Genomic DNA, 24,309 nt, shown 5'->3' with positions numbered 1-24,309 from the left:
TTTCATATCTACTTTTGTAGAAGCCTGTATAGTGTATTTGGTAACAAATCTGCAACTAGCCCTCTTATTGCATTCAGCTTACATCCTAAAACATTTCCTTCGATATACTCAGCTTGTATCTCCATCTCTATGGATTTCTGGCCTTTTTAAGCAGCTTCCTTGCATACTTATTAGTTTCATGTATCAAAAACATTGTCAAAGTATTCACTTCCTGTGTGTTTTTCTCATTTGAGAGAACTGTGACTTATAATCATTTGAAGTTCAATCATAACCATTTAAACAATAGAGTACTGTGCAATTGAGATGAAACTAAAGACACGTACCAGATTCAAGGCCATGGCAATACTCATATGTAGGTGTTCCCAAGTTGAAAGATTATCTCCTGTCCATGTTGCAGCATGTCTTTGACTACCTATGTATCCAGCTCTGGTTAAAACAAAGGGTCGTCGGTTGGGACTTGCTAGTAGCATTCCTTCAAATGTGGACCTTGCCATCAATGTGCCATATACCTACCATAACCAACCAAAAATAAATAAAATATAAAGAAAGGAACCTGCTTGAGGCCTTTCCAACAAAATATTAGAATGATTTATACAAGAGTACTTTGCATCAACATTACACATTACATTGTGGTAGTGAGAATGCTTCTGCTGTCCACCCAATTCTTTATCCCCTCTATGGATGTTGCTTTCAGGCATGGTTTTTGTCACAGTCTGTATAGCATCACACCTTCCAAAGTAATTAACTCCAACAACAATCTCCATTATTCTTAATTTTTGCTGTCTTATAAGTTAACAACCTAAAATTGTAAAAATAATCATAGATACTGCAGTCAGAACTAAATATACTTCATGACTCTCTTTCCAGTTTACCTTGAAAACAGCAGGTTCATTCATATCATTCCATATACCGTCAACAACATTTGAAACAAAACTGCTAACTAATTTTGACCACCACTTTCGAGTTGTGGCTTGGGTAAAATCAGGGAAAACACAAGGCCCAGGCCAGACTTCCCCTGCCAATAATATCCAATGTATCAAGTTATCAAATTTTAAATATTTAAAGATACAGATAACATGTCACATTTTTAACCACTGGTTACAGAAATACCCACCTACATACGGATTACCATCTGCCTGTAGAACCCATACATCATTTAAGCATCCACTGTCATAGATAGAATATCCTTTCTCGTTTTTAATACCAGGATCAATCATCCAAACACCTTTAAAACCTTCCGCATGTAGGTTGCTTGCCAGAGTTTGGGGATCAGGAAATCGCTCCTAGAAATTAAAAGCAAAGTGCACTTTTTAATTATAAATGCCCAATTACTTTTAAGGAAAATAGTTTACCAAAATCTTACAACCATAAATGCGTAACTTAATCATACATTAGCTAGAAATGATTTGTTGACAAAATTTCAATTAAAGGGTGAAATTTTATTATAAGGATATATCTGAAAGCTGTAAGATATATTCTACCTTATTATAAAACCTATTATTAGATTAAAGATGGCATTCAATGGCCAATCTTATTTTGGTAAAAGATCTAGCAGAGATTCAGAATCTTCTCCTGCACGGACTTGGAATTATTGGCATGGGCACTTAGGGGTAAAGCGTGAAATTGGGAACATGGGCAGCACCATGGAACATGTCTAGGTGTTGCGCTCAGGTATGTTTCCTTTGTTTGAGGATGGGCAATACTATGAAGTATTCTTGGATGGTGTAGGCATGCAGATTCTCAGGGCAATGGGCTTCTAAGAAGATTGACAGATTAGGTAATATGGAGAATACTATGACAGTATTGTGGATATTGTTTAAAAAAAAAAATCTTGGAATCAAGCATGCCTGGTACTATAAAGCATTTGAGTGTTGTAGGCATGTCGTTTTCAATAATTACATTGCACGCGAAGCACTGTGACAGTTCTAATGGGTGTTGCAAAACATATATGTTCATTGGTTGAGCACACACAGCACCATAAAGCATTTTTGGATTTTGTAAGTGTTGTTAATTGTATTCATTAAGCAAGGTCATCACTGTGAACATATTCTTTGGAGTTGTAAACATCCATGTTTGTATTCTATGGCAATGTAGACATTGTATAATGTATCATATCTCCCTGGTTGTAACTATGAGGAGAGAAAACAATATGACCAATTGTATGGGCAAGGGAGTATTTGTGCATCATAAATAAGCATAAGGACAAGCCAGTGCATAAGAATGACATGCTTCATTATTGTATGGTGCACAATATTTTGTCAAAACTATACTATGTCCATAGTGGTAGGATGAGGAGTCACTTTTAAAATTATTGTAAGCATTGTAAAACTGTGTGGCATTCATTATACCCAGATGCCAAAAGAAGGGCTAATTTATAATAGCTTTCACAAGCATTGTAAACCTTCATTGATAAGAAAGATAATCCATGCAGCAAAGAGTGGTGTAACATGGCAATCATTGTAAAAGTAGTATATGTGGAACAAGGGATTGAAGAAGCGGCCACCACAGAATTTCTCATCACAAGGATAGAAAATTGGGTTTCAATACTTAAGTCAAAGCATCAATACCTTCTACCTCAAGGCACTACTTGTGCTAAGCATCATTTTGGATGTGAGGGAGTTCAGTTTCAATCAACAAGTAGGATGGGGCATCACCAACATCTACATTAGGACAGTATTGTGTTGAGTGTCACTTTGCAGATATAAAGGGATTTTGTCAAACATTACACATATAGCATTATCATTTACTATTTGAAACACTTGAGTACACAAGCATCACTTAGTTCTTCCACCAAGAGCATGAGAAGGAGTTTTATTAGAAGCAATTGGTACAATGCTTTTAGAGACAACAGAAATATTCTAAGTCTCATTAGTAATCTTTTGTGGGACCGAAAGCTCTCTAGTAATGCATGTAGAACCCATATTGAATCTCAGGGTAAGTCCACTCTTAAGGGGAAAGATACTTCAACATGAAAGCCCAAAGCCTAAGATAAAGGGCACAAAAAAATGAACATGATGTTCAGTTCAAAAAGTGATGAAACTTCAGATCTAATGGCACCTCATCTTGATTTTGTATGCAAAACTTATGGACCCAAAAATAAGAGAGGTAAAAAGGAAATAGAAACAGATTTGAACGCATCACTAGCAATTTTGAAACTATAAAGGCAATTTTGCAATTATCAACAAAGGTTCGGTGTGGTTTCACCCAAATTCAAGAAAAAAGCAGAAATGTGTAACCTATCAGTAACCCTCTCTCTTTGGTTGTTAGTAGAAGGCATTGCACACATTAGGGAAGTCCTTCAACAATAAGAACCAATTGAGTCCAAAGCAATAAAGAGGAGGACTAATAAATTTGGTACCTCTAAGAAATACAAATTGAAGTAGTGATAGGCTTGATAAAGGTTGAGAAACTATTTGTACTTATATTTCTAAGCAATACACTCTAGTCGAGAGCAATTAGATTTTTCACCAATCATAAGGGTTTTGCCAAGTCCATTTGTATGTCCCCTTTTTGTCTAACTTGGAAAGCTGAAACAATCACTCCAACTACCCACACTTACTCTATCAGATACTTGCAATTTGACCAAGTTATGGAGGATATGCATAGTTACACCGCCCTGCGAGACAGAGGGACGGCAGGACAGGGAGACAAGTTTTTGGGATAGGGGGACAGAGGGGCCTTGATTTGGGGATGGTGGGGGGACTGCGGGGGACGGGGGGGTAGGGGGGGAGCAGGGGTGTATATACTATACATATGATACTTAAAATGCTAGTTATGAAAATATGTACTACAATTATACAATATAACTTGATATAATCATATAAAGATGTATAAAACAGTAAATTTAAACAATAAAAAATTGAACATTGAACATTGCATTGAAGTTTTGAACTTAAACATCATGATTCATGATCAAATAAAAAACAAACAATGAACATTGACATTGAACATTAGCAAATATTAGTCTATATATCAATCTTCAGATCAATAGTATGAGTATCTAGATTCTACTATCTAAAAGTAATCAATGATCTTATGAGTTATGACATAAAGATGATTACAATAAGTATCATGTGCCATGAATCATGATATCAAAATAAGTATATAATATTATAATGCAAATAAAAACTACAAGTCTCCCCGCACCCACAATAATGGAGACTCTATCGCATCCCCCCATAATAAAGGAGACTTTGTCGTGTCCCCCCGCAATGAAGGAGACTTCATCGCACCCCCCACACCCACACACAAGAGACATCTCGCCATTTCGGAGACCTATCCCTGTCTCGGAGATGTCTTGCCATCTCCGATGAAGATGGCGCTCTAAGTGGTGCCGCCCAAAGTGCCAAGACGTCGTCCCCCTGTTCCAGGGATGTCCTCGTCTCCAAGACAACCCTTTTTTTGGGGGGGGGGGATGCGTCCCCATGTTACACTAAGGATATGTAAGATAACCACCGCAATTTCAGATTCAGTCACAATATATTTATGCAAGATGCTATGAATAATAATAATATTTTTATCAATGTCTAATATAACTATTGTCAATCAAGATTGCGCCTATAGCAAGATGCAAAATCTAGCTATCCTATTGGAACATGGAAACTCTCTTGGGTGGTGGGTTGTCCTAAAACGAGAGATGAATCTCCAGAAGCTAGGCCAGTTCCTAAATAGTGATCACTTAAAATCTAAATTATATGTGAGATAAGGGATGAGAAGTGAGTGACAAACAATGAATATTAACCTAAATGAAGTGATACACCGATGGTTTTGAATGTAACTTTAATCAAATCAACACAAATTATGCAAGACACAATTGATTCACAATACTCAGACAAACACGCAACTACAAAAGTGATTCTATGCAAGGACCGGAATCTTCCGCTTTGAAAGGAAAGCCTAAGCTTTACCAATTTTCTACAAAAAGAACAATGGACACAAACAAAGACCTATAATCACACATATCAAGATTCAAATCTGCAATAAGGAATATAACTTAAATGAAGGCGAACACAACATGAAAGTAAAGAATCCACAATATTGCACAAGAATCAATGAGAAGGAACCGTTGAATCTCTATAACCAATGCTGAAAAACCTCTACTACAAATTGCTCTTACAATCAACTCAAAATCTACAATGCGCAAAAATCTGAATCCGAAAGATCTCTCATAATGAGGTGAATGTACAATAAATAGAGCTCATAACCCTAATTCGGATTTCAAAATTATGCTTAGAAGAAATAAGTAAAAGATGATGCAAACTATGAAGAAGCCTCTAAAAACTGCTCTCAACCACCTGTCCAACTGATAGATAAGTGGAAAACTCCCTCTAGCTCCTCAAAATCATGCATAGAACCCTAACCGGATCTCACAAGTAACCCAAAAATATAGTATCTAAAACTCCTCAAAACTATGCAAAGTATGCATAAAACAGGCTCTCATAACAAACTGCATGCACAACTAACCTTAACTACTCCATAAATTGCTAAAAATAGCACTAAAGTGCTCCATCACTACATGGTAAACTCAAACTGCACTTAGCCTCCAAAAATAGCTCCATGTTTGACTCCACAGTCTACAGTTTGACTTGTCAGTTTGAAAATAGACACTTAACTTCTCCCCTTGCATTTAGGCATTAAAATTTGTTAACTCACCTTATCTCCCTTTACTTAATTATTAATTAATAATAACAAACGCTTTATAATTAAAGCCATTTGATATATTAATTTCACAATATTATTCTTTTTTTTATTATATTTATTAATATTAATGTGTTTAACAATTAATGTTATATTTATTAATTTTAAACACATTAATATTACTGAATATGGGAGAAAGGGAATATAAAATATTTTTTTATAAATTTCATATGTATTAAATGATTAAAATAGACATAATTCATTTAATATATATGACTTATATCAAATACTTTTTAAAAGTTTCAAAAATTAATAATCAAAAACCCTTCCCATGGACCCGAAATTTTATTCAATATGACAAAGGGCTGTCAAAGGCAAAAAGGGAAAACACTTGCTTTGTTTTGATCATTTGGTCTTTCATGCAAGGATGGAGAAGAGGGTTTTGGAACCCTAGCCACCATGTGTTTTTCTTCTGCAACTTTTCTTGTGAGCTGTTGGTACTTGGCGTGAGCTTCTTCATGGCAGAGAATTTGCTGATGCAAGGGTTTTATTTGTTGCATATTTGCCATACACACCGGTTCCATGATGCAGTAACTAGCATTCGTTGTTTACTTCTTGCTGTGATGGAGTAGTTTCTTCTTCTAATGGTTTTTAGATGCCATACCTTCTAGGTTTCACGCCTTCTCATTTCTTCTCATGGTTTTTTAGATGCCATACCTGCTGGCCGTGAGTTTCATTGGTTTTCATCTTGCGGGTTTCTTTTATGTCATGGTTGCCATGGATACCTCTTGCCTTAGCTGCAGATTTCATCATGCCGTGAGAGTTATTGGGATTTTCTCTATTGTATGGCTCTATTGGACACCATTATGCTGGGTTGCTTATGTTGCTGTGAGACGCCATTATGGACACTATGGGTATTTTACTGGTTCCATTTTGTTGCTGATTATTCTTGGCATGAGCTTGTTTCATGGATGCCATTTCTTGCCTCTTTTATATGAGCTGTTGGGTTTCACTATCATGACTACATTTCATGATCTTTTGTTATATGATACGAATATTTGCTGGTGAAATCATGAGAGTTCTTGTAATACTGTATTGAACACCATATTTCTGTGGTATTTGATGGACGGATCTGTTCAGATTTAGACTCCATACTGTGAGGTTTATTGGTATTAGCTAGCCTCTCTGATCTCTTGCTGTCAACATCATTTTCTAAGAGATTTTCCTTCAAAGTCTAGAGGTATTAGACTTGTTATAGCTGCATTTTCATATTTTCCTTGAGGATTTAACCATTACTTACGATATCTTTTCACAATTAGATAGCTTTTCCTTATCTGCTGAATATGATTAAAAAATTTCTGCCATGAATGAAAATCTGCACACTGGTTTAGAACATTCATGAAATCTTTTTGTCATGCATATGTACTGAATATCTGATTTTAAAAGATTGCATGCATTTTATTCATTTATATTGTAGCTATGACTTCATTTTCAAGACTGCTGGTGTGAACTCCATTTCATGTCTGATTGATGTTCATTGCTGTAAAAAATATATCTCCATTTTCAGCATTCCCTGCTATAGATGAACAGCAACAACCTTTATTTAATAATATTACCCTGTTATAGATGAACAGCAATCTGTCCCAAACCATATAATATGATATTTATCTTCAGCACGTACACTTTCTCCCCTTGGCAAATATTTGCAAAAATCAGACTGCATTCCTTAATGGTATTTCAGGTTGACTCATTAATAAATGAAAGTTGATCACTCTGTATATCTAAAACTTTTATGGGAGTAAAACAGAAACAGCATGACTTATTGCATTAATTACTGTGGCTTTATTCAAGATCCAATTCCTTCAGTTTGTAGACTAAGAATTTCATGCACCCTCCATGATTTGACTGAAAGGTTTCATACCTGTAACACATGTATGTCCCTTTAACAATCTCTTCGTGTCTTCAACCTTCTGCTATGGTTCAACTAGAAGGTCCCATACTTGTATTTTACGTATGCCCCTTCAACAATCTCCCCATGTCATTAGTCTTCGCCCCTACATGATTTGACCAAAAGGTTTCACGCTTGTAATTTATGTGTGTCCCTTCAATAGCCTCCTCAATCCTTCAATCTTGGCCTCTACATGATTCAGTCGAAAGGCTTCATGCGTGTAATTTATGCAAGATCCTTCAACAACCTCAAACTTCATACCTATATCTACACATGAAACAAACCCATTAGCATAAACCTGTTTTATTTTCAGATTTCTCTCTTGCCTTCTTATCTTTTAATATAGTTATTTGAATAACCATGAAGGAACAATAGTGTAGGGATAACTGGAAAGATTTTCATTGCTCAGTTCATATGAACTGACCCTCCTCTTATTTCATTTTTGCAAGGCTATTCCCAAATGGAGATGCGGGCTCACTCCTTCAACATTTAGAACAACGAATCTTCCATTCAAGCAATGGAGGCCTTTCCCTTTATCTTATCAGTACTTTTCTGTTTATACAATGTGTTTATTCAAATATTATGTTAGGAGCTGAGAATGCTTGTGTAATATTTGGATGCATTATATTAAGTACTGTTTTAAAAATTGAACACTTTGTACCTTATCAAAACAGTTTTGAATATTTCAATAAAATGTACTATTCTGGTACTTGTATCGAATAAAAGTGATCAATTTTCTTGTTTACTGATCTTTGTACTTTACTTTCTGCATCCATTTCATTCTATAATATGTATGCTCAGCAACTAAAAAACACCTAGCTCAGTATAAAGGCAAGCATAACATAGCAATTCAAGAGGTGTAATATCCCTCTTATAATGAAAAATCCCTCAGTTTTGAAATAATGATTAACAAAATTATTTAAACTATTTGTAATAAAATAATTATTTTTATTTCTAAATGATTTAATAAATACTACTTAAAAGTTAATCAAAAATGGAGATATATATTACATAAATAAATAAATATGTTACCAAATAATAACAAACCTCTAAAATATATCTATAATATATATGTATATATATGTATATATATATATATATATAAAATACTCCTAAACTATACAAACTCCACATTAGCACCTAATCAATCCTAACTAGCTAAACTAAGAGACACGACCTATGGGCTCATCAAACGTGGATCATACTATAAGTACAAGGACATAAACACAGAAAAGGGAATCATCACAAAATAAGGAAGAAAAGGCTATTAATGGAAAAGATTATAAAGACCATACAATCATCACACGTGGTGTTAGCATTAATGTCAACAACGGCATAGAATCCTAAATAATCCCAAACTCTGCAGCTATAGTTAGTGGAGGATCGAAGAACAAGGAGGGGTCCATAGCAAGGTGCTAAGCAATCAAACAGGGTAAGGAACCTTCAACAGCCGCACGACGTGGATGAGATAGTACACTCCACCACCTCAGCAAGAGTAATATAGTCAGCAAGTATAAAGGCGGGCGGAACTTCCATACCACAAACAGTGACCACATCACCATGGCTAGGTAAGTATATGTAGAGTTAATGTGGACCGGGAAATCTGCAGTCAATATAGACAGTGGTGAGCATTAAATAGACAACTCACCCATAAATTAGCAACTGTGAGCAAGGCCACAAGCATCAGAAGTATTTTGGCAATCCGACCTCATACATATGTGCCATAATCATTGATAAAGTAAAAGACATCAGGTTGTCGATACAAAAAGGTAAAGGTAAAGTATATTCTCTTTATAATTCCTATTGTATTACATGGCAATATAATATGTATTTATTTATATTATCAACCCCTTTTATATTATAATATTAAGTAGATGATTATATAATAATATAAGAAGTAATGATAATATACTTGTATTAATTTTACAAGGGCATTTTAGAATTATAAGTTAATTAACTATTTGGTCTAGATATTTCTTACAAATGATTAAGATTCTATAGTGCCAATATAAAGACATTGTTCGTCTATATAAATGGCTTCATGCCAGTATAGAGTCAAGAGTCGTCTTTATATAAATGGCTAACATGGGAATTGATGGAATCTCACAATGCTAGTGCATGTGATGTAACCTATCGTATAAATGGCTTATTGTGCCAATGTGAGTAGTTACTTTATTCCATGTATAAATGGCTAAATGAATAATGAACCTTATAGTGCCAGTGCAGGAAGTGAGATCCTCATATAAATGGAGAGATGAGTAACCCTGTATAAATGGCTAGATAAGAATGAGGCAATGGCCAAAACTATGACTAGAATAAGATATTTAAACTTGTTGATATTCAACCTAACATTTATTTTTGAAGGTAATAATGTTCCAATCTAACTCTAATTAGTGGGGACATTACAGGAGGTATGTTAAATTGGTAACAATAATGATATGAAATATGTTGCTGTAATAACCCCAACCGGTTATAACTTCGTGAAACACCAAATCCTTCCCAAATTCAATTGTTTGACATTTTATCAAACACTTTGCAAGCAAGCTCTGATACCAATGTAATAACCCCAACCAGTTATAACTTCAACAAACACCAAATTATTCTTTACTAATTCAGTTGTTTGACATTTCGTCAAACACTTTGCACACAAGGGAAATATATATTGCAGATATAAAGTCTGATTACTTTCTAAATGCCAAACTTTAATTGATACACTTGCAAAACTCCAAACGACTAACAACAAATGTTTTAGTATTTTTTGAAACATAGAGCATTGACTATAAATGAGAACATATGCATCTACATCAGTAAGACTTTAGGACAACAATTCTAATGTAAAACTCTGATATAAATCAGATTACAAATGATCTCTAAATTCTTCACATGCCATAAAATATTCAAATCTAACCTCCATGCATTACAAATGAAATAGATAGGAACCTGGAAAACCCTAGTTACTGGATTTGTGCATTTACCCTCGGATCCTGATTCGGGTCCGATTCGGATCTGGATCCGCGTATGGATCCTTGAGGATCCAGGCATGCGGATCCTTACGAATCCACAGGCAGGATTACGGATCCTGCCCGGATCCGCGTGAATCCACAGCAGGGTCCAAAAAAAATTGCAAAAAAGTGGGCCCAGCCTCATTTTTTAATATATTTTTTTTTCTAAAAGCCCTAAACCCTAAAAACGACCCTCTAAATCACAATGCAAGTTCATTTACTATCTATAATCATGAATGAGTTGATTTTCTTTATAATCATGAAAATAGATTAATTATCAATGTCATTGATCAAGTATACTAGATTCATAGATGCATACTATGAAATGATTTAAATTTAGAATTATGTATATTTCTCTTATTTTTTAGTATATATAATGCATATATATATATATATGCACAAATCCTCCATGAATCATAATTGGAAAAATAAAAAATCTACGGATCCGATTCCGTGCCCGAATCGGATTCTTGTCACGAATCGGCAACTAAGTGGAAAACTGCTCAAAGGAACTATAGTAATGTCACTATAGCAGTGATACTATAGCAGCAGTACTGTAGCAAAGTAACTGTAGCAAGTTACTATAGCATAGTTCTTGTAACAATATCCAATTTATTCCTTCTCCACAAATCTGGCCCTAGGCCACAAATTCGGCACAATGAAAAGACTGATTTTTCTTCTCCAACAGTCACAACCCTTTGAAAGATATTTGACCGCCTCAATTATGCAAATCAATGGGAGTGTTCGTTCCCAATGATCAATGTAGCAATTGCAAACACCCTTGGCTCCACAAGTTATCCAGAAGAGTAGATGGTAACACATTTGATGATCAACAATGAGGCTTCCCTCCCTATTTATTCTTTTCCTCCAATAAATGGACCTCCTTCTAGAAGAAATAAAATAATATTTAATTCCTCCTTCTAGAAGATTCTTTTATTTTATTTATTTAACTTTAGACACTTTTAATTAAATTAGTTAAATATAAAGTTACCTTTTAATTTTAATTTATTTAATGACTTTAAAAGAAATTAATTTTATCAATTTCTCCTTATTCCTTCACTTAGCCTTTGGAGAATGTAAAGGCTAAGAATGCCATTAAGGGGCTAAAAAGATGGGAACATTACAGTTGTCAATATGGTAATCCTATCACTTATATTGATAGTATAATAATGCTATTTCTGATGTAGACAATATGAATATGCAATTGATAAGTATCACTTCAATAACATGTTTGTTGTGTCTAATATGAGAATGTAATAATACAAATGTGTAATATCATTGTGACTAATATGTTGCTATTTAAAATACTCGACTATATGCTTACAACTTTAAATATTGATGCTATTACTGATTATCATTGTTGAGATTCTGAGATCGCTGCAAATGTAATTGCACTTCCTGTTAAGGTATTTACTTTCCAAATGGGAGCCATCTCTCTTATATTAGATGAAATATGGATAGGCATGTCCCTTCACAGGACATGTCTATTCATTAATATTTAATATAATAAATTGATATTTAACACACACACATATATATTTGTATATATATAAATATCACATATATAATATAATATATATGTAATATATCTCATAGATAGATAGATAGATAGATATGTGTATGTGTGTGTGTGTGTGTATATTTATTTATCCGACTAAAACTACATTAACATTAACACAGGACCATATTTTACCTCAATGTAATATAAAGATATTGGGAGTAATGGCCTCCTAAATATTGAGTCGCAAGATATTCACCAAGCACTATGAGTAATGGCCACCAAAATATCATCTCTTTTGCTACTCACCAAGTTCTATGTGTAATGGCCTCCTGAACATCGATTTGCATAACATGTCACCATGTACTCAAAATGTTCATAAAGTGTGCACAAAAAAGTAATGCTTACCATATGAACATCCACCATGCAAAGTATAATCTATCATGATCTGCATAGACATCGTAAGATATTCATCACAAAAGAAAATGAAGCTATTGTAAGATCATCACCTTTCAATAACTTCTGCAAATAAAAGGGATGATCATTTGGAAGTCATCACTTCCTCATGATGTACACAAGGGGTAGGCCATTAAATCATGAAATCACACACATGATACCAAAAGTTTACATAAAGTCAAAACTCCCTCTAATTTTGATATGATCAAGATCTTCAAAAATCAACTGAAACATATTATCTATCCACTCCTTCAGACGGATGTGTCAGACTCCCTCTAAATTTAATATCAATTTCCCTTTTCCTACAATAACATCCTCAGAGGAAGAGATCAAGGCACATAGCTCTTATAGTATATCTAAAAATATAAATAAGACAGAGACTACATTGATTAGTTAAGAAAAAACCTCAAGGACAATAACTAATTCTTCATAATATTATTCTGATATAATATAGATCAATGTCTAATATATATATATAAATTGAACATATATGCATATATCCCATCTTCTATATCTATATATATATATATATACATTAATCTATATTTTTTACATATTATTATTATCAACTCAAGAGATATTATAATACCAACTTTACTTTATTAACTAAGAATTAAATATGAAGCTATAATCATATATCCCCTCATTACAAGAGGGGACTTCTATACTTATTCCTAATGCTATTAATTTCATGTAAGTATTACCTATATACCCATATACCTTTCCAATGACGTCACTATACATAATGGAAGGTGTAATTGAATAGATTATAATGCCCATACCATCAAACATGTTTACCTTTAATATGATCAAAAGTGAGTTTGACCATTTCATTGGTCAGCACATCTTCATTGGGTAGTACGAGTTATCAGGCGTGGTATATCTTGTAGTTGACAATGTAATGTGTCGAAACACGAGGTGTTCGCCCTTTTAATACTTGCCTACTCATGACGTGCACTTCTTCATTGATCAAATCCCAACCGACTACGTCAGCCTCCACATTACATCAAATAAGGCCACTACTAGTGTGTTCTTCGGCCGAATGAATTGGAGTTATTTTACAAACTCTTTCATACTCAGTGTTGATAGAAACCCTTTTTCTCATTTCGGATGATGGCACAACCATATAATCTTGTACAACCTTGCATGTATGTTGCGCATCTACATGGACTCTTCTGCAAGACCTGTAGCTACCTTCTACCACTTGGCGATTTCCAAAACTCAACTATTATTTTTTTTCCATATACTACGAGAGGCATTTTTATACACTGTGTAGATGAAGTCTCTCCAATGTTTATCTCAGAATGACAAACTACAATCATATCCTGCTATTCGGATCACGCCAAATCATCAACCTTTATGGGATTTGAGTCCAATATTTTGTTGCATGAATACTTTGCTGACTTCAGGACCTTCTCATTCAAACATGTAAGATATCAAATAGCTTTGGCTCTCCCTTTACCACATTCGATCCCTATCTTCTGGCCAACAACAGTGACACCATTGAATACGTGCTAAACATTGAATTTGCATAGATGCCGATACAATCAGTTTCGGAGGATGCATCTATAGTTTGTTTTTCATCAACTTACTTATTTGACATATTCACATTGATGTGAGCGTTAATTTTGATTTTTCTTTGTTACATTTGCCGTTGGCTCTAATAACATGTTGAGATTCTGAGAACTACAAACGTAATTGCACTGCCTGTTAAGGTATGTACTTTCCAAATGGCAGCCATCTCTCTTATATTATATTAAATATGGATAGACATGTCCCTTCACAAGACATGTCTATATATATCTTTAGTAAGCTTTATCCAACTGAAACTACACTAAGACAATAATCCTTTCTATAAATGCAAGCATGATGCCGTCTCTAATCTGCAATGATAAACTTGCAAGCAATAGCCAAAGCAGATGCCCTATTGAGCAGATTTAAATATGGATAAAAAAAAGAGATAAAGTTTAAAATATGCCCCTTCATGAACGAGGTTGAATGCCTTCTTATATCTGCACCATTGGTTTGGAAAATCATGACTCCTTGCAAGAGTTACACCCCTTTCTTGCCAGCTTGTCTTAATAGAAAATCAGATCCTTCTTTACATCATCGCGCACCTAGTAATTACTGTATTTATGTGCCTTATCATCATCCAAATCTAATAGTTGTTTGTCATATACAAATCCTTAACCAATATCCTTGACCATTTCGGCATTCTTAATTATCATAACCACTAACAATTATCGATGTGCTTCATAACAGAACCATAAGATGCTGACAATAATATTGTTTATTACTGGTCCTTCTAATCATCATCAATGGTTACCAATAATTAACCATAAGTGTTGTCTATGACTAACCTCTTGATTAGTCAATTCCCTTTTGTAATCGATGGGCCCTATGACTTGGCCATTATTATCATATTACATTCGCTGCCTATAATATTAATTAGATATGTTTGATGATATGGCTTAAGGATGCTTCAGAATAAGCCAAGGATCTCCATCGCGCCTTATGATTGTTGATTATTGATAGAACCATCACCAAATAATATACAAATCACTGCATCATTCTTTTGCATGTGATAATAAGATTGTTGTTGACTATGGCCCATATTCGCACATCATTCTATGTAACAATTTTTTGAACCATTCTATTGATTATATAATCATTAGTAACAAGAAGGCCTCAACAGAGGATATGCTCTAAGCAATACTTTCGTTTGAACTTGCAATACTTCTGTCAGAGTATACAAACACCCAAATGATTTCATGATAAATAGCAATGACACCATGGTAGTCACCTGGTCAAAATTCAAGCCACATATTGACGGCTTTACTGGTGAAGTAGCAGCATTGGATCCAATTGCTTATGTGTTGAATCACCTGACTTAGAGTATGAGCCGTATAAATATTAATTATTATAACATTTTTGGGAGCAACTTGAGTACTGAAGATATTGTTCATGACACCCCTATGGAGGGAGAGAGGATTATTTCTGAGATTGGCCAGTTGTTAGCAGTAGAAGAGTCCATCATGGTTGCCAGCATGGACTAGCTCTTTTCTATGCGTTGGTGATATATTCAACCATGGAGAAATTTAATATTGTTGCTAGTGATAGTCACTGAATTGGCTGATCAATTCTGTTGACGAAGGCTCCTCCCTGGCTGACGTGTCTTACATTATAGTCGACTATGGTAAGAGATTATATTAATTATATTTATTTAATATTAATTTAACATTTATGTTGTTTATTTGTCTTCGAATAGTTTATTACAATATATTATATTAATTATATTATTTATTAATGTTTAATTAACTTATTTTCATCAATATATTTATATATTAATAATAAGATATTGCAATTATTTGTAGGTACATTATATTCATATATTATTATATTAATCATGTATTGTTAATATGATATATAATATTAATATAAAAAATCGTAGTATTATATTGATAATAGACTTATTCTTATTAGTCTATTTATTTATATTTTATTTATTATAATTATAATAATTTTATCATTTATATTTTAGTCTTGTTTTGGAGAGGGACATTACATCAATTCTTATAAAGCGTTGCACCTAACAATTCAATATTCAATTTCTTAATGTCTGAGCGGCTTAATTTCTCCAATTTCAACTGTCATTTAAAAAACTGCTGCAGATTCAATGTTTGGGTCCCTAGTTTCTCTATAAAAAATTGGCTGAATTATAGATCAATGTTGTAGCATGCTATTTTAGAAATACAAACAAGAATGCAATTGTTTGTAAAACACATATGCAAAGATCTTTTATGAAATATCACAAATAATGGAATCTTCATAACACAACATATGAAATCCAAATGCCTCCAAGGTTTGGCTAAGTCAAATATAACACCTCTCCCTAAGTGCATTGTGTCTGGGCCATCTTGAGTTCAAATATCGACAAAGACTAGTGGTGTAAGGCACGCTGCTAGCCCACAAATTATAAGGGCACTCACCTTATGTCCAAGCATTGTTAAGGTTGCACAATGTTTCAGCATAGTAAACCCAAGGCAAGCTTCTAGTAGTCAAGCTCTAAACCCAATTCTCTCAATTAACCCAAAAACATATGAATCTAAACCAAACGATAAATTTAAGTTTGGTATGCAAATCTTGGTAGGTATACAAATCTTGCATAATGTCTAGCAAGACAAGGCCATATACATCTGGCATACAAAATCTTACATTTATCTAGCAAAACCTTAGAAAATCCTGTACTTGGTTCTATGTTTTCAAGGTCATTTTTTGTCACCAATTGAAATCTTTGTGAAAGGCACAAATATTTAAAATTCTATATGATATTCAAGTCGACAATAATAGAAAGCTTACTCTAAGTGTCAAGATGCTGTCTCACAAACTATTTTACATTACACCCACATAAAATAGTCCCCGAAAGTACCCCTAAAAGAAATAATGGAAAACAAATTTATCAAATTCAAAATCTCCATACAGGATCAAATGTGAAACAACGAAATCCATGCATGTAATCAATGTCCATCCATATGACATCACAAGGCAGTTGCTTTTCACGAAAACTTTTTGCTACCTGCACAACCAGAAATTTTATTGCATTTAGAGCTCAAAAATTGAAGGAATCACACAAATTTTATCTGTCACTCCCTCAATGCTCTACAGCACATAGGAATAAATATATGAAGTCAAATGAAATTGAAACTAACCTTACTTAAATTTGATACACCCAATTACAACTTAATATACTTTTTTTCCCTCACTTACACCAGAACTCTAATTTAAACAAGTAAGCCAAAAAATAGCAAACATACTACCTCAAATCATTGGTATCAAACTAATCAATCGAGTAAAAAAAATGAATTTTCAAAGCACACCTCAAAAACCCTAGAATCAGTGTCATAGCTCCATCGGCATTGGTGGTAGCCAAGAGACCATTTTGGTGGCATAAATGTAGTTCCTACAACACAGTAAAATAATCAATTCTAGGGAGTAAATTAAGAATAAATTAGTATTCCAAGAAATCTAGGGACCATGTTGTCAAATTAAATAAATCAAAATTACAGCGTATTAATTCCAAGAAGTAAATCAAAACTATAAGTAGTTCAAAATATTTGGGTATATTGCCTTGAAATGGAATAAGTTGAAAATAAAGGTGAGTAGAAATGTCCATATAACCATTTTCAACCACCTTTAGAATTATTGAAACAACAAGCTACAACTGTTGATCTCTCAACATTCACAATACAAACTAACTTGAACCCTAAATTATAGACAATGGCTAAACATGTATAAAAAATCTGAATAAACCCTCACTCAGCAATGGACGTTAAGGGGTCACCTAACATTATCTAGGGAACATGCTAGAAGAAATCAAATTGTTAAAGAAATAGCTAGCTTGCAATGCAACTCATGTTGGACCTAGCAGACACACAAACTTTGAATTGTGTACAGTGAATCTGCAAACCACATGTCACAACCTTCCCTCTTAATCTCATATTAATTCAATTAGTTTTGTGGATTAAATCACAAAAATTTATGGTAAAAGAGAAAATTGTAGATGAAATATTTAAAAAATAAATGATTTTAAAAACTTAATAAAAAGAAAATTAAATTCCACAAAGAAAATTCAATTTCATAATTAGAGCTAAAAATAATAATAATAATTAATGCAAAAAGGCATCCTATAGTGGCATTAAGGATCTAATGTCATGACTGTGCATAAGAACTCCTAAACTTAAAATTGAAATATGATTACATGTCAAATAATTAATATTTAATAATAAAATATAAGAATATTTTAGTTAATACTCTTTTGTAGTAGAAAGAGAACAAAATAATTACCAAAATAATGAATGATTGATTTTTCAAAAAATAAAATTTAAAATTTACATATAAAAAATAAAATAACTCTTTAACTAAACAATTGTTATCCCTCTTTTTCCAAATAAAATTAAACAATTGTTATCCCTCTATTTTCAAAAAAAAGTAAACAATGATATACAGTAATATAATTCTTGAATAAAAATTAAAATATGTGCCTAATTAGTACATAAAATAAATCTGAATCAAGATAAAATAACTCAAGCAAATAAAATAGCCTTAAGTTGATCTATCAATGTGTTTTTTAGATAGATGTAAAACATTAGAAGTAAAAATAAAGAAAAATCATAAACTAAAATCTAATTTCTGCATAACTATAAAAAGAATAAAATTGAATTATTAAAAATCTTATTAGCCTAGGCCCTAAACTAAAAAACAAATTTGCAATTTGCAATTCTTGACAAAGGCCATTCAATGATAGAGCGTGGTAATCAACACATCTATGACATGTTTATTAATGAGTTAAAAACTATGCAGTGGGCATATCGTGGGAAAAGAATCTTTTAACTCCAAACAAAAAAGAAGTCATTTTGTTAGGAATAAGGTGTCTCAACCTTGGATAATTCCTATTCCTATTATTTGTTTTGTAAATGTATGTTTTGCAAATAATGTAATTAAGTGCGAGTGTACATGTCTAGTTGGCATGTTGATGTGTCACTCCACTTGTATGTGTCGGCATCTTGAATTGTGTGTAAGGAGATCATGGTTGAAACGGTTATAATGGATTCCTATGATGCATAAGAGCTATCTCTGGAAGATTTGATGATGGGTGAAGACATGTAGACATTTGGCAATTGATCATTGAGTATTGTACACTCAAGTCTCCATCTAGGTAAAACCCTAATACGGTTGTTCTTTGAAAGTTGCCCTAAAATGGAAAGCGCGTGATATAAGCATTTTTAGGGCTGCAGATAGGAGAGAGTGAAAGTGTATTGTTGGTATGATATGTTGCTACTGGATTAGTCTTCCATGTCCTGAAAGAACTTGCAGTGCAAGTGTGTTGTAACCTTTGTGTTGAAAATAATACATTGTGCAGGTTTTGAAAGGGTAGGGTTGTTTTACCGAAAGGTTTTTCCCCACCGGCATATCTTTGTGTTTATGTAATTTCTTTCTCTATCTGTTTTTTGCATTCATGGTTAACTACAATATTATTATTTACATAATATCGAATCTGAAATTGTAAAGATTTAATACAAATTTGCACAATACTTTCCTTAAGGGATTAGTGTAGGAAGTTGTTTCCGCACCTAAGTTCCCTTACAAGTGGTATTAGAGCTTGATCAACTTTTGATCCTAGTTGTTGGGTAGGGTTTTTTGAGCTAATCTCAAGTTGAGTAAGAGTCTTGTGCAGAGCATTCTGAATCTTATTTGCAGATTGAGATGGCTAGTTCATCATACAGAAAAATGGAGGTGGAGAAATTTAATGGCAGTAATTTTGAGTTGTGGAAACTCAAGATGGAAGACTTGCTTGAAGATTGTGATCTTTGGGAGACGGCTTCACTTGATGTGAGACCCGCAGCAATATCTCAAGTAGATTGGGATCTCAAGGATCGGAAAGCTAAGGGTCTCATTAGACTCTGTCTAGCTGATTCAGTTCTCCTAAATGTTCTTGATGAGAAGACCGCAAACAATTTGTGGATACGGCTTGGGTCTGTGTATCAAGCCAAATCTCTGTTGAACAAGTTGTTCCTATGGAAGAAGTTGTATTCTCTAAGAATAGAGGAAGGAGGATCTGTTATAGATCATCTAAAAGCTTTCAATTTGCTGATTGCACAGTTGACATCATCTGGTGTCAAGATAGAGGAGGAGGATCGATGTATGACCCTGTTGTGTTCCTTGTCGGATTCATGGGACCATCTTGTGATGGCTCTTGGAAGTACTTTAGTCACTTTCAGAATAGATGATGTGGTGTCTTCGCTGTTATCTGAGGAGACGCGGAGAAAGTCTTCAAATTCGGCAAAGGAAGCTCTGTTGTTCGTGGTAGATCCAATGACAGAGGGAAGCAAAATGATAACAAGTCTGGAAAGGGTAGATCCAAATGTCGTGGAAAATCAAAGACTCCTGGAAAGTCCAAGGCAAAATGTTGGATCTATGATAACACTGGGCACTTCCATAAAGACTATAAAGATCCAAAGAAGCAGAAGGAGGCCTCAGATTCAGGTTCAGAAAAATCTCAAGAAGATGGCGATGCTTTCATTGCAGCCTTGGCAACGCATGCATCTGATGATGTGTGGTTGATAGACTCGAGTGCTTCTTTCCACATGACCTCTCATCGAAGTTGGTTCTCAAAATATGAAGTTTTCAATGGTGGAAAGGTGTACTTGGGTGATAATTCTCACCTAAAGATAGTTGGAGGAGGACGGGTCACTATCAAATTCCCTGATGGACGAGTAAAGGGGATCAACAGGGTAATGCACATCCCTGGTTTGGCACGAAACCTATTATCTGTAAGTATGCTGAATGATGTAGGTGTGCAAGTTGTTTTTCTAAAGATGGATGCAAGATGATGAGAGGAGCTATGGTGCTTGCTAAGGGTACTAAAAGAGGTACTCTGTTTCAACTTGATGCATGCATTTTTCAATGCAATAATTCTTCTATTTCAAAGAAGAGAACAGCTATCACTTCATCCCCACCATCTGCGAGCAGTAAAGAAGACTATGGTTATTGGTTCCGATGGCAGTGCAGCATGTGTACCTAAGGGTGCAAATACACTGGAAGGAAAGCTTCCTGCAGAAAAGACAATGTTGTGGCATATGAGATTTGGCCACATTGGTGAGAATGGTCTCAGAACCCTGAAAAACAAGAACCTCGTTGAGGGGTTAAATGATTGTAATCTCGAGTTCGACTTCTGCGAACATTGTGTCTATGGTAAACAAAATCGTGTTCAATTCTACTCTCGTTCTCACAAATCTTCTAATGTTTTGGATCTTATTCATTCTGATGTATTTGGTCTTGTAAAAGTTCCTTCAATCTCCAACTCCGTATTTTTTGTATCTTTCATACATGATTACAGTAGGACATAGATTTATTTCCTGTAAAGTAAGACACAAGTCTTTAGTCGATTCAAGGAATTTAAAGCCCTTTTAGAGAATTAAACTAGTAATAAGATTAAGTGTATGAGAACTGACAATGGTGGTGAGTTTTGCTGAACAGAGTTCGAACAATTCTGTAAAGAACGAGGTATCGAGAGGCATAAGACAACTCCTTATACCCCACAACAAAATGGAGTTGTAGAAAGAATGAACTAACATTGATGGAGAAGGCTAGGAATATGCTTAGTGGAGTTCGTCTTGAACAAAGGTTTTGGGCTAAAGCTGTGGCCACTGCTTGTTATTTGGTTAACAGATCTCCTACATCAGCTCTCGTTGGTAAGACACCCATGGAGGTGTGGTTTGGTAAGAAGCCTTCAATTAGACATCTTCATGTTTCTGGTTGTGAAGCTTATGCACATGTTCAAAAGGAGAAAAGATCTAAGTTTGAAAACAACGCTATCAAATATATCTTCATCGGATACAGTGTTGGTGTGAAAGGATACAAGCTTTGGGACACTATGAATGGTAAGGTGTTGTATAGCATAAATGTTATTTTTAGAGAGCTATCGTCTTCCCCTATTGTGCTACAACTAGATGAAAAAGAAAAGAAAGAAGATATTGTTCAATTGCCTCCTACCCTTGAGAAGACTGAACAGAAAGACCACGTTGGGTCTAATGATGAGGAGATCTCTAGTAGCTCTGATAGTTCAGAAGAAGAGGAAGAACAACCTCAACCTCAGCCCTTGAGGAGATCCACCAGAGTAAGAAAGCAGCTAGAAAGGTTTGGTTATTCTATGTTAGATTCTAGTTGTGCTTTGGCTTTGATTACTAACACTGATGAGCCTAGATCTATGAAAGAGGCTTTAGATATGGAAGATGCAGGTTCCTGAATTGAGGCCATGGATGATGAGATGGCTTCATTGGATAAAAACAAAACTTGGGACCTTGTACCTTTGTCTAAGGACGGAAACCTGTTGGTAGCAAATGGGTGTTCAAGAAGAAATTCTGTGCAGATGGCAGTGTTGAAAGGTACAAAGCTAGATTGGTTGCTAAGGGGTACTCACAAGTAGAGGGAATAGATTATGGTGAAATATTTTCTCCTATTGCAAAGTTGACATCCATTAGATTTCTGTTATCTCTTGCTGGATCATATGATTTAGAGATAGAACAGATGGATGTGAAGAAAGCTTTCCTTCATAGTGACTTGGAGGAAGAGATTTATATGTCACAGCCTGAGCACTACATTGTTAAAGGTAAAGAATCTTTGGTTTGCAAATTAAAGAAGTCTCTGTATGGTTTAAAACAATCTCCTAGGATGTGGTACCTTAAGTTTGATGCCTTTATGTTGTCAATTAGATTTGTAAGATCAAAATCAAATCATTGTGTTTATTTCAGAATTGAAAATGATCGCATTCTTATTGTTGCATTATATGTTGATGATATGTTGCTATTTGGGAAGGGTAAGGGTATGATTTCTGATTTTAAATCTCAGTTGTCAGCACAATTTGAGATGAAAGATCTTGGGGCAGCAAGGTACATCTTGGGTATGGAAATTAGTAGAGATAGGTCTAACAGAAAACTTTGGTTGAGTCAGAGTAAGTAGGTGAAATCTGTCTTGGATAGGTTCAGCATGGTAGATTGTAGACCATTGTGTGTTCCTGTTTCTATAGGAACAAAGTTATCTGTAGACGATTGTCCAAAATCTCCTAGTGAGGTAGAGGACATAAGTAGAGTACCTTATGCTAGTGCAGTTGGGAGTCTTATGTATGCTATGGTTTGTACTAGAGAAGACATTGCCCAAGCAGTGGGAGTTCTGAGCCGGTTTATGGCTAATCCTGGACGAGTACATTGGGATGCAGTTAAGCGAGTATTCAGATATTTAAGGGGTACATCAAATTACTCTAATTGTTATAATGGTAACTCTTCTGGAGCTCCCCATTCAGTTTGTATTCGTGGGTTTATGGATTAAGATTGGGTAGGTGATATTGACAATAGGAGATCCACCAGTGCTTATGTGTTCAATATGTTTGGTGGTGCCATCAGTTGGATGAGTAAGTGACAACCTATGGTTGCTTTGTCCACTACAGAAGTTGAGTACATGGTTGTTACTCATGCTTGTAAGGAAGCCATTTGGCTTAGGAGATTGTGTTCTGATATTGGTGTTGATGCAGGACAGATTACTATTTGGTGCGACAGTTAGAGTGTTATTTGCCTTGCAAAGAATCCAACTTTCCATGCCAAAACAAAGCACATTGATGTGCAATTTCACTTTGTGAGAGATTTGGTAGAAGATGGAAAGGTAAATTTGGAGAAGGTAGAAACTAAAAAGAATGTTACAGATGCATTTATAAAACCAGTGGGCACAAAGAAGTTCAGATGGTGTTTGGGGTCTATGGGCCTTTCGGCCTATAGCGGTTAGTTCTTGTTATGTTCCTGTTGCTCTTACAAGGTGTTCAACAAGTGGGGGAATGTTAGGAATAAGGTGTCTCAACCTTGGATAATTCCTATTATTATTATTACTTGTTTTGAAAATGTATTTTTTACAAATAATGTAATTAAGTGTGAGTGTACATGTCTAGTTGACATGTTGATGTGTCACTCCACTTGTATGTGTCGGCATCTTGAATTGTGTGTAAGGAGATCATGGCTGAAATGGTTATGACGGATTCCTGTGACGCGTAAGAGCTATCTCTGGAAGATTTGATGTTGGGTGAAGACGTGAAGACATGTGGCAATTGATCATTGAGTACTATACACTCGAGTCTCCATCTAGGTAAAACCCTAATACGGTTGTTCTTTGGAAGTTGCCCTAAAATGGAAAGCGCATGATATAAGCGTTTTTAGGGTTGCAGA

General features: G+C 34.6%; 1 protein-coding gene across 2 annotated transcripts in view; it reads right to left on the bottom strand.

Annotated features, from left to right (window-relative positions):
• The window catches only part of HGL1 (heteroglycan glucosidase 1), a 245,265-nt gene that overhangs the window by 158,105 nt on the left and 62,851 nt on the right, over window positions 1-24,309 (bottom strand). For both annotated transcript variants that reach the window (XM_089815121.1, XM_089815120.1), the window contains exons 6-11: window positions 17,419-17,501; window positions 17,022-17,117; window positions 1,115-1,283; window positions 873-1,015; window positions 627-713; window positions 324-509 (exon numbers count right to left, since the gene is read on the bottom strand). In XM_089815121.1, the coding sequence (XP_089671247.1) occupies window positions 324-509; window positions 627-713; window positions 873-1,015; window positions 1,115-1,283; window positions 17,022-17,117; window positions 17,419-17,501 (764 nt within the window). The remainder of the gene's footprint in view (window positions 1-323; window positions 510-626; window positions 714-872; window positions 1,016-1,114; window positions 1,284-17,021; window positions 17,118-17,418; window positions 17,502-24,309) is intronic.

Source organism: Cupressus sempervirens, chromosome 2 (assembly GCF_028749045.1).
Source record: "Cupressus sempervirens isolate cs-2001-9-10 chromosome 2, ASM2874904v1, whole genome shotgun sequence".
Taxonomy (NCBI): domain Eukaryota; kingdom Viridiplantae; phylum Streptophyta; class Pinopsida; order Cupressales; family Cupressaceae; genus Cupressus; species Cupressus sempervirens.
This window is presented reverse-complemented; position numbering and strand designations above follow the sequence as displayed.